General features: G+C 36.9%; 1 protein-coding gene across 5 annotated transcripts in view; it reads right to left on the bottom strand.

The window, feature by feature from the left end:
* NAP1L4 (nucleosome assembly protein 1-like 4) overlaps positions 1-12194 on the bottom strand; it is a 28242-nt gene that overhangs the window by 1488 nt on the left and 14560 nt on the right. For 2 of the 5 annotated variants that reach the window (XM_014959988.1, XM_014959990.1), the window contains 5 exons: positions 10731-10876; positions 9236-9258; positions 8523-8642; positions 8203-8232; positions 6909-6965 (listed from right to left, as the gene is read on the bottom strand). In XM_014959988.1, coding sequence (XP_014815474.1) covers positions 6909-6965; positions 8203-8232; positions 8523-8642; positions 9236-9258; positions 10731-10876 — 376 coding nt within the window. Of the gene's footprint in view, positions 1-5705; positions 5744-6908; positions 6987-8202; positions 8233-8522; positions 8643-9235; positions 9259-10730; positions 10877-12194 lie in introns of all 5 variants that reach the window. The other 3 variants (XR_001413952.1, XM_014959989.1, XR_001413953.1) reach the window with 3 other exon arrangements.

Raw genomic sequence — 12194 nt, 5'->3', positions numbered from 1 at the left:
CCGCCCCAACTGCTTGGTACCCCATAATATTTTTGATCTATATTTGCATTCTTTACACTCCATCCAGTAGGCCAAGACTCAAACAAACACAAAAGCAAACCACCTTCTCCTTGCCGCAACCAGAGGCTCAATTTGACTTTCAGTGTTCGTATTAAAACAGTTTAACAATAAACTGCCACCTCCTCACCAAGTCTGAGGAGGGGGGAAGGCAGGCTGCTTATTCTGCTGCACGTTTGAGTTTTTCCTTAGAAGCAATGCCCTTTCTGCTAAGGTGATAAAAATGCAATTAATGTGTTGATTTCTTCTAGGTTCTGCATCACCAGCAGGTAACTATTCAACAATTTAGCACTGGGCAAGAAATGCACATGTTAATCTGAATATGTAAAAGTAGAAACACCTTCATTAGGTAGTAAAACAACTTCCCCTTTGGCAAAAGGAAGCATATTTGGGAAGGAGAACAAGTATTCAAACAACTAAGAACTTCAGGTTTTACACTGCACTTCTTGCTTTTTTGTTGTAAAATAGGATTGTTAGAAAGCAGGATAATTTATTATCCTGTTTGCTTCTCCTTCACTGTTTAATACAGTTTATTATAAAAAAAATAGCAGCCAGAGAAACCTGCTGAATTCTAGTAAAGAAACAATACAGGTAATAAAACGTAGCACCTTGAATGGCACTGATGGCAAAATAAAACGTTTCCTTTTAACTATCCTAAAGAAGATGTTGTAAAAGAAGCAAACATGCAAGAGTTCATTATACATCAAGTGACCACAAGCTAAGACAACTTAAGAATTTTGCCCGTGGTGAGGAAGAACAGGTGCAACAAAGATTCCTTATCATAAGTTTTACACTCGATAATCTGCTCTAAACCCAGAATGTTTTCCTCTTCCTCTCCTAAAACACTTTAGGGCTATAGTGGTCACTGTCATTCCCACTGGAAGTCTGGATTGAAGTCTGTTCTGCACAGATTTGCCAAAGACCTGACTACTTCTTGTGGGTTTCCTCCCCCAGCACATCTGGCTAACTTCATCTTTGTACTCCCATCCGCCTGGGGTTTCAAATAACACTGATGTAAATTCATTTTCACTGATCTGGGACAAAATACAGCATGAATCCTCTCTTTAAGAGAGGGATACGTTTACACAGAACACAAAATCTGCATTCTCTCTCTCAAAAAAAGACCAAAACCAACTCTGACTGCCACTAGTAATATATTGCATATTATTCCTTTTCATTTAGAGGCAGGAAAAAACATCAACATTTTTATCAAAAACCTTTCCAAAAGTATCTATTTTTCTTATAACTGCTTTGTATTTGAACATGGCCACAGAGGAATGCACAGCATCACCTTCCCTAGCCCATGCATTATGGGGTAAGAGCCACAATCAAGTAAAAAAAAAAAAAGAGTATTTAGAAAGTACTTAAAAGTCTTTCCATCTCCATCCTTCCTTCCTATTCATATATATTTATATTATATTTATATCAGACACACTTAGGCTGACCACTGCAACCATTTCAGCCATTTTTTTTTTATGATCAATCAAAACCCTTGTTATATTTCCTAGTAAACTTTATTATCTTTTCTTTATCCTTTAGCATTTCTGTGAACACTTGAACCATTATTACATATAAGTCTTTATCCTGTAAACAAGGAAATGAAGTCACAGAGATTGCAACGTTCCTTCTTAAGGACCCTTTAGTCTTTAGAACTGCTCTCAGACAAAAAAAAATACACCTTAAGGGGTTCTCAGATATGAGTCAGTTGTTGGAGAATTCTGAGAAAAATAATGCTAGTTTATGCTACTTTTAGCTTACAATTGAGGGCATATCTTTCTTGAACACATAAAAAAATGTTTAAGCAGGGCCTAAGTAACAAGGCAGTATCTCAGATCCAGATTCCAACATAATCCACTTTTTTTCCACCATTTCAATAGCCCAGCACTGCTCTTGCCGAGCAGGCCAGCTCCATATTTCCTTCAGCTACCTGTCAGCCTCACATAAAGCATCTCAGAGTCTAACCCTGGGATAACAACAGCACAGGCAGATGATCACAATTTTCTTCAAGTTACAGCTACCCCATCAGGCACACGCATGTTGAAATTTATCTTTGGCCTCTAATGGATCCTTTAAGACCAGAGACCAAACCCCCAGCGGCAAGCGTGACTGAGACACTACATCCACACTGCTCTTCCATGATGCCCAGACTGATGGTGACATTTGATAAGCCCACCGCTACCAGTCCTTTTACTGGCCTCAGACAGACCCTGCACTATCTATCTCCCCATTCTAGCAAGATTTCCAGTTATGTTGTATTTCGCTAAATTAAGTTCCCAAGATATCTTAGAAACGGTGGTGAAGTGCACTGGCCAGGCAATAAAGACCAGGGAGACTTCAAATGGCAAAGATAAGGAGGAACTGCACCTTATTTTAAAATAAATTTAGCAGCAAACACAAAAGTTCACTACCAGCGCTGCACAGACAAGAATTCCTCTTGACATAACGAGATTATCTATAGAGTCATGAGGAATGCCTTATGCTCACATGAAAAGTTGTAGGACTTTTATGTCTTTTAAGTATTTAATATTCAGGTATTTTGTGCAAGGAGTTTAACTACTCAGGGCCTTTGATTCCAGTTTAAAACACTGTTCCAATGGAGATATACAAGCTAAATAAGTGAGATTCCCACCTATTTTTCTCCTTTGCTAACAACCATCAAACATAATGCTTTTCTGCCACTGCCTCTTATTTATTGCTTTACTTGCTTAGAATTAAAAAAAAACAAAACAAAACCAAAACCACAACCCTCTTGCTACAATGGACATGAACATTTTTCTTCTGGCATTTGATTACCCAGGGGAGTGATGCAAGAAATCTGAGGTAGTTAGCTTCCGTACAGACTGCTTGCTCAGACATCAGCATTACATCAGCTAAACTGCATCAGCTGCTTATGGACATAGAAGATATATAAATTTTAAGACAGAATTTCACCTAAAATTTTCAGGACCATAGGGCAAAAATGGAGAAGAAAGGCAAGTCTGTAGTAATATTTCTCTTATTACTTTCATATACAGAGCCCATTGCTTCTACCCATCCAATTAATCTGGTGTCGTTACGTCCAAAGTATCCACGCCATCTATCTTAGCAATTTAGTTGGGAGGGGGTCGGTCTCCTCTCCCAAGTCACAGGAGATAGGACATGGGGAAATGGCCTCAAGTTGCACCAGGGGAGGTTTAGATTGGATATTAGGAAACATTTCTTCACCGAAAGGGTTATCCAGCATTGGAACAGGCTGCCCAGGGAAGTGGTTGAGGCACCATCCCTGGTGGTGTTCGAAAGACGGGCAGACATGGTCCTCAGGAATATGATTCAGTAGTTTTTATTTCCTATTTCTTATTTATTTTTTTGTCAGAGTTAGGTTGATGGTTGGACTAGATGATCTTTAAGGTCCCTTCCAACCTAGACAATTCTATGATTCTAATTTAATCCTTTCAAACCAGATCTCTTTCACACAGAGTTACTGCTGAAAGAGACATTGAATTCCTAGTCATCTTTAATGTTTAAACAGATTAGGTAGGACACATTCCTACATGATCCAAGGAGCAATCAAGCCTTTACCTCCTTACTTTTACAAATCACTTTTTGGGAAGCTAGCCATCCGCTAAAGCAGCTGTGCAAGCAGCCCATCAAGATCTCATCTGACTTCCAAAGAGACTTTGCTGCCAACAGCGGGATCAATGAAGGCAGAAGGCACTAAAAGCTTATGTCCTTTCCAGCACAGGAGGAGGAAAGCCTTTCGATATTTCAGATGTCCTACCATAGAACAGTTCAATTAGGGGTCCTAAAGCTAAACCTTATCTTTGTTCATTTCCTAATCTATGTTACTGAATGAGAAAAAGCAAGGATATCAAATATATACATGAGAAGTAAACTCAGAGCTAATTGGAGCTAAGCAAGCAAGCGGTCTGAACTGCCTCCTCCATGTTCCTGACACACTTCAACAGTTCTGAAAATTAATTTGCTGCTAACAGGACCTTCTGCCACTGGTACTTTAAGTATTGACTAAGCACCTTGAAGCACATGCAGTCTCTTCCCACAGCAGCTTTAGCTCATAATTCAAAACAGCATTCTATGTTACCTTGTTAGTTACTTCTCTATTAAAGCTTAGTGTCAGTAAGGTGAAATAAAGGCAGCTGAAGAAACAAGGCATGCAAGCACATAGAAAAACATACTAAAGGAAACAAGCTATGGTAGCTGTTTTCTTCGCAACTTCTGAAGCTACTTCCAATCAGTCTTCCAAACTCAAAACTTATAAATAGTGTAAGTGCTTTGTGCAAGAAATAATGACCTGGTTCTAACTGCAACCCAAACGTACTTAAAACTGACAGAAGTGAGAGGAAGGAAGGAGGAAAAGTTAAAGCAGGAAGTATTGACATTTATATAGAAAGTGTAGTATGACAATAAAGGAGGTAATATGGAAGTGACTGAAAAGGAGAAATTGGATTTGAAAGGAAAACAGACTAAAGAACAATTACTTTCTGTGTATTTGAAAAGGAAAACTATTCTAGATACAAGAAAAGAAGGGGAGAAAACTGAAAGGCAAAGAACAATGGACAGGGAGAAACCGGACCAGGAAGTGGGATGGACAGGAGGAAGAGTGGGAAACAGGATCGTGGTATGCATCTGAAAAGACAAAAACCAGATGCTCAAGGTGGCTTGAAGAACTGAAGCCAGTGGCTGACAATTTTCAATTCCAAGTGAAGACAGCTGTGTAACAGATTGCAGCAGGACAACATACAAGCTGTTGTGAGAAATGGATGGACTACTACTGCAGGTGAATGACTAGTGCAAGTATGCTGAGGCAGGGTGGTTGGCTTCTTACAAGCACATCGGATTGGAAATAAAATAGAAAACACACCAACACGTAGCTTTTTTTTTTTTTGAGTTTAACAGAGGCAAAAAAGAGCATTCTAAGCAGAAAGGGAATGAGTTGGAAAGACTACACCTTCTCCTAAGTAACCAAAGAAAAAAAAGATACAAGCCTAAAATACAGCAGAGAAAAAGTACAGAGCCTGCTACAGACATTGTTCTTTATGAGGTGTGGGATGAAAGATGGAAGATGACTACACAATAGAAAGAAATTTTTTCTTTTAAATCTGTTCAGAATAATGAGAGCTCAAGAAAAAGCCTCTAAAGGTGACTGACTGCCTTTGTCAGGCAAAGTAAGAATAATGTTGGAAAAGTAAGAATAATGTTGGAAAAGACATACTAAATAAGATGATGACTTAAGAGTTCTCAAGAAAAGCAGGAGATATTTAAGAAATACATTGCAAGTACACTAGAAACAGTAAAGAGACACAACATCAAATCAGAAACAAGGAAAAAAAAAAAGTCTGACAAGTCTCAGTATCTTTTATCATGGGTATATAAAATACAGTTTGCTACAAAGGCAAAGCAGAAATTATGCCATGAATGCAGAGAGGTCATTCCGAAACATCTAATTTAATTACATGATTTAAAGGCATTCATCTCTATACACATTTCTTTCTATTTTTTAGTAATAAAACCTATACTCTGACATCACCATTCCCCAATTTCTTTTCCCCAAACAAGGAAAAAACAAAACAGAAAACCCTAGAAAAAACACCACATTGCATGGCTACAAATGGGACTCTCGGAAGTTAGGTATGAATGGAATTCCACCTTACCTAGAAATGTATGAATGATAAACAGACTTAAATTATACCTAAATGGGAAAAAATTGAAAGGAACTGTCAGCATGAATGAAAAGTGAGATGTACAAAATAATACAGGAGGCAACAACTATCCCCTTCCAAGATACCTTAAGCTTTTTCTTTTTCCTACAGAACACCAAGTCCTCTAAAAGGATATTTGATACTTAGGCACAAATATACTTCAACTCAGAACTAACATTTTTTCAACTGTCCCACTTTTTCACATTACAGATACACCACTGCATTTTGATCCTGCAGAACAGAGTCAGAACTGCAAACCTGTTTGATCAATCTTTCTACAAGACAGACTTTCTTTAGTATAGAGTACTTCTCATTAAAGAAAGACAAGCTCCATTTTTGACAGGGTGACAAAAAAGCATTTACTAGTGATATGATGATGTAAATAAAACTCTACCTCACAAGAGTGACATGTTAAACTGCTGTTAAGGCTTTCATCCGAAGATCAAGCAGTTTTACATGCCTTTCACTTCTTCATCTGTGCCTTTATAAAAAATTAAAAGCTGACATTTAAAGAACTAAATGAACACAAGTCTGTCATCGCTGTACCAGCTTCACTAAATGTAAGCATTAACTTTACCATGACTGAAGGACTGAAAAGTACCTATCAGAAGGAGCCCTAACCCTAAAGGCTGCATTTTAAACCAAGTCCCAAAGTTTAAAATTAAAAGTTGAGGACTAACTTTTTTTTTGATTTCTAGCTGAGTACAGATACATAGAGCCTAACCTGCAGCCATCAGGGCAACCAAAAAAGAATAATTCTAAGAAAAAGAAAATAAACAAACAAGCCAGTCGAGACTTGTCAGACTAATTTTAAGTTGAAGTCCAGCCACAAGAATATTTGAAATAAGACCTTTCTAAAGAAAAAAAGTATCATTATTACATAGAGATAACATGAAGGAGCGAAGGCACACAGTTCAGAATTTATTTTTTTCTTGGTGCAGATTGGAAGACAAAACCTGTATTTTTTTCAATTCATGGAAACAGTAATTTTTAAGAGCAATTTGAGTGCTGATGAAGATTAAAACATTGCAGTCAGAAGTTAAGGTGGGTTTTGCTTCTTAACGATTTATTAATCTTTTCACAAACTACTATAGCCTTAGTTACATTGCCCATGACTGTAGTCTGCATTATGACTAAGCACACAAAAATCCTTACCTTAGGATCACTCTCTGCATCTTCCTCTTCTTCTCCCTCCTCTTCCCCCTCCAACTCCTATGACAAAATAGAGATAAACTAACAGAAATTAAAACAGGTTAAAAGTGCAACTTTTTGTAATGGAGAAAAAACAAAAAAGCAAATGATATTACCACTGTATTCGCGAGTGTTTCAGATGTCAACATTAAAACTATTTGGGCTGACTTAAAAGAATGGAGCATCTTCAAGATCTTAAAGCAAAATCTTTAAAAGAAGATCTAAAACATATATTTAAAAGATTTAGCATGGCTTAAGGCCACCTTCATACATAAACTTCTATCTGACGTATTATTTGGAATTTTATTGTTCTGGTAGTAAGTATGTAATTTTGTTCTTTATTTTGACCTCCTTCCAAGAAGTCTCTGCTTATCTGGATTATTGTGGACAGCTTATGCACTCCTGCACAGGATTTTGCAGTACTTTCACACTGTTGTACACATACCTACAGCCAAGTAGTAACATCTGCCACTGAAAACAAATTAAAATACACATATACTTATATCAAAACCCAGCTAAAAAATTAAAATAAGAAAATGTCCGTATTGCAACTTGCAAAGAGAGAAAAGAGAGCGCATGCTGAAGGCTACCAGCTCACTAATGTACTCTGCTACGGTGAACTTGATGACAGTCAGGTATGCACCTTTAAATAATTAGCAAGAACACCACAGTAAAAGCAGTAAAATAAGAATATAATTATTTGTAAGGGATATTAGTTCATTTAAGTGTGGTATTATTTAATGGTTTTGTGCTAATCCTTTCACAGTATGTTTGCATTCATACAAAACTACTGTAAACGGAGCAGAGCTCTTGATATACTAGAAATTCCAGCCTGAATTAAGCTTTTATCCTGAGCAGTTTGCACTCTCCCTTTTTTACTTTACATTTAGCAAGGCCCAGTTTTCAAGCTTACAACAACTAAAAGCTGACATATGAATTCCACTACCGTCAAAGTAACAGATATTTTAAAGTAAGACTGGTATCATGTAGAACTCAAGAAATAAAAGCTCATCTTTAGTTTCTGATTCATGTTAGAAAGCAGCTTTCAAAATACTAGAAAAAAATGGGTAAGTGTTCTTGCAGAAAGAACCTTTGTTAAGAGGAAAAACAGCCTTAAATTTTGTAAGTCTGGAATGCTAAACTTTTGGGAAGTAGTATCATACAAGAGCATCCATGAACAACTATTTTCTGCTCCATATGGGACTATTTTTGGAACGTGGTAGGTAATTATCTATAAAAGATACAGTATGCATCTCACCTCCTCTTCACCTTCTTCTCCTTCTTCAAACTGAAAAACAAACCCAAGGTTTTATTAGCTCTGCTAATATTCACATAAAATCTTCTGAAGTAATAGAAGTAGCATATTCAAACACAGTTACTGAAACTAAGCCCCTTCCAGAAGCAGAGATTTAACAATTCACAGCAAGTTAAATAATTATTTGCTGTTCCTAAGTAACAGGAATCTATTCAAGTTTTTTGTTAGTCTCATGTAACTAATATGACATAGCAGTCTGATCAGAGAAGAATGTTTCTCTCTACACGGTGACTAATAAACAAAATGGCTGATAGCATACATACATTATCATCATCCTCTATAGCTTCCCCGGTGAAATAAAGCACAGCACGAGGCACTATCCTTTCACGGAAGAAGTGTCCGATTTCAAAATCTGCTGCTAAAGTAAATTCTGAATCTTCATCCTGTAAAGGAAGTCAGTTTGATTTTTCTCCTAAAAATGTGATGTGCTACAGAGGAGCGAACAAAGTATTTCAAGTTTACAGGTTTGAGAAACATCACATTGTTATCAACAGTCAAGTCAAGTATACTAAAAGTACATGTAACTTTGCAACAATACAAGTCTAAATCCAGATTTGCAAAACAGATTTATTTTTAAAGTTTCCTACTTCCTACATACAGGCTACTGGCCTACTGAAACACATTATATTAGAAAGGCTCATATAGAATTTGTTAGTTTGACACCTGACATTACAGAATTGTTCAGAATGCTTCAGATTATTTTCTCTACTATAGCATGGCTGGTATCTATTGTCTTTTTGTTTTTTAAAATCAGTGATGTCTTCCCGACAGTGATTGTTATAGATGCAAAATGTCAGTGGATTACTTGAAGTCAACAGTATGTTTTATTTTATCAAGATGAACCTCAGCTTTGGCAAAAGCAAAAATAACAATACAAATACAAAGTACTCAAAGAACCCAAATAGCCACCATAGACACGTTTAGCAAAAAAGATATGGCAAAGAGCAATCAAGCAATTTCAGAAGTGTAAACTTACCAATGACTCTCCATCACCAGATACTGCAAAAAGAAAACATAGTAAATTTAAGAAAAGTTTGCAAAGTCTAGTCCACCTCAATATTGAAGATGACAAAACACAGTATAAAGACCTGCTCATACCATAGAACACTACGGTTATGAAATTTTCAGAAGCAAACTATTAAACCTTTAAAGACAATTCAGATTCACCCTAAATTAAACCCACAGAAATTGCACGTGCAAGAATTTTGTGCTGTAGTAAAAGCATCAAAGCTGCCATTTTGATGTCAAAGATTTTTGCACAGGAAATACTTTTTCTATAAAGATGGGTTCAGAAGGCATGTAGATTGCATTTCTCCCCTCAAAGATCAACACATTTTGTTTCTATATTAATGCTGTAGTTACAGTAACTTTATTTTGCTAGAGTACTATGAACCCATTCCTCTCCCCACACACAGATGCTACCAACTAGATAAACATTTTGTCATGAATTTGCAATTCCCAGTACCATAATCAGTAAGGAACAGGGTGGGGTTTATTTCAGTTTGTTAAAAAGCAAAGCAAAAAAAACAGAACAGCCCCAACACCAAAAAAAACCCCAACCAAAACCAGATTTTCCTCCTCTACTCAGGTGCCATGGTACTGTGATCCTACTTTGAAATTGATAATTTGTCCCAGTCTGTTCAAGATGAAAACGCAAGTATCAACAGCCAGCAGATGTCACGGTCTTATCTTTCTTACACAGCTACCTCCAGAGTATGTCCTTTAAGTGTTTTTAAAAAATGATACAAAACCAACATGAAGCAGACAAATCTCCATCCCTTTCTGAAACTAGCTACTTTAACAACAACAAAATAATAAGAGTTGTGTAACTTGAAGGGTATTTCTGTACCAAACTCCAACTTCAGAAATACTTATCACTTGTTTGCTGTCCCCATGCACATGTGATTTGCAGTGGTGTTTAGAAGGGACAGGTAGTACATACAAGAACTGATGTGCATTTTGTTTAATATGTCTCTGAGACCTGCAAAGTAAACTGCTTCTTCCATTCATGTTTAAAAAAAAAAAGTACAATGGGAGATCTAGCAAGAAGAAATAATGGTTTTGAAGAAACCACAAGAAGCTCCATCACTTAACACGGAGGTTTAAATGAAACCAATACGCTGTAACTTAACCAGCACTGGAAGAGATTTCTTTTGACTGTTAAAAATCTGAAATTGATGCATGGAGCCATCCTGTGGTAAGAAGAGTCAACTTCTTTAGGAGGTTCCTCTACACAAGGCCCTTCCCATACTGTGTGTCCTGTTTACACAGCACACCTAATGGCCAAATTCTACAGAATAATGTCAGGATGAAATGATTCATTGGATGGGCTACAGTTTGCTATCTTCCTCTACTAAGAAGAAAGAACACAATGCAGCAGCATAAACAATGTATAGGTTTAAGCTGTACAAATACATATACATATAAATAAAACACAACATATTTTAAGAATTCTCGATTTCCAAGCTTACCCTTTATTGGGCTGAAGAAGTTGAAAAAAGAATCATTAGGTACTTGTTTAGTAATTGTCCGAACTGTGCCTCGACCCTTGTGTTTCTGTTTTTTCTTGATTGTTTTAACTGTAACATTTTTTCCTTTCTTCCAGTCAATAGTACACCTAGAGGCAACAAGTGGGAAACAGCATTTTAACACAAGACAACAGTGAAAATAAGGAACTGAGCATTACAGCAACAAATATCAAGGCAAAGATGGCTTATTCTCTAAAGCTAGTTTTACTCACCCTGGCAACTTAATCTACTTGACATCTTGTCAAGTAGCCTTACCCTTTTACTAGAGACTATGCAAATGTTGGACATATCAAATATTACCCTAAATGAAAAAGCTAAATAGTTTGTCTTCTCAGAGTAATCGCTGCCCCCCCGCCATATTTTAATACCTCTTTGCCCCAACTATTAAAGTTTTGTAACTGAGGACATAATTAAGCAATTCCAAAAAAAAAAAAATCACAACAGTTGAGAATTTTTCTTCCAACAATCAGACCAGTAGAAAACAATACGTTATGTCCTCTCACTACAGGTCAAGGCAGTATCCAGTTACCCTAAAAATAAATGCACGAAGAGTAGCCAGGGAGAGGCACATTTCAGCTCTCCAAAGAACAGGGCTGAAACTGACTTGGCAGCCAAGTACAGCAAGCTAGAAAGAGATTACTTTTCAGTTCTGTTCTGCTACTGTGCAAACTAACACTTACCTCAATTAAGAGGTCTCTCTCCATCCACCTATAGTTCTACCCAGAACTGCACATGGCAAAGAATGAGTGGTTAACACAGCTAGCTCTCTAATGGAAATCAGTGTCACAGTGACCCTCAAGTGCCTCAAAATACCTTCTCCTATAGATAAATGGTCAAAGTCAACAATTTTATAGTTGTATGAAGTCACAGAAGAATGTTTTCCTGCTCTACTTTAGTACCTATAACCTTCATTAGGAAACATGAACTGAAATCAAAGTTTTGACATACCAGCAATTTTAGAAAGAGATTCCTCCTCTGTAAGACTTAAATAGAAAACATTTTGCTGGAATTAACTAAAGTTTTCTTCAAAATGGACTAGCCTTTTACTTTTGCTCAACATGCAAATAGCCATTTTGCCTCACTGTGGGTGAATATTCAAAGACTAACATGTAGCACTAAAGACTGAAGGTTTTGAGGTTGTCGGGGTACCTTCAGGGTACCTTCAAGAAAGCAAGTATGTGACATTCCCCAAGTGGCAATTAAAAAAACAAAACAAACCAAGCAACAAAAAATCAAAACCAAACTAAAAAAAACCAAAACAACACCCCTCCTACCAAAACACAAAACACCATTCTTGAAGGAGAAGGGAAAAATAAACAAACCCAAACCAAAAAAACCACACACCACACCAAGGAAGCTAAGAAAAATAAGGTACAATAGGGTGCTCTGGTGTGGCACTGAAGATTG

This window comes from Calidris pugnax, unplaced genomic scaffold (genome assembly GCF_001431845.1).
Source record: "Calidris pugnax isolate Ruff unplaced genomic scaffold, ASM143184v1 scaffold435, whole genome shotgun sequence".
Classification (NCBI taxonomy): domain Eukaryota; kingdom Metazoa; phylum Chordata; class Aves; order Charadriiformes; family Scolopacidae; genus Calidris; species Calidris pugnax.
This window is presented reverse-complemented; position numbering and strand designations above follow the sequence as displayed.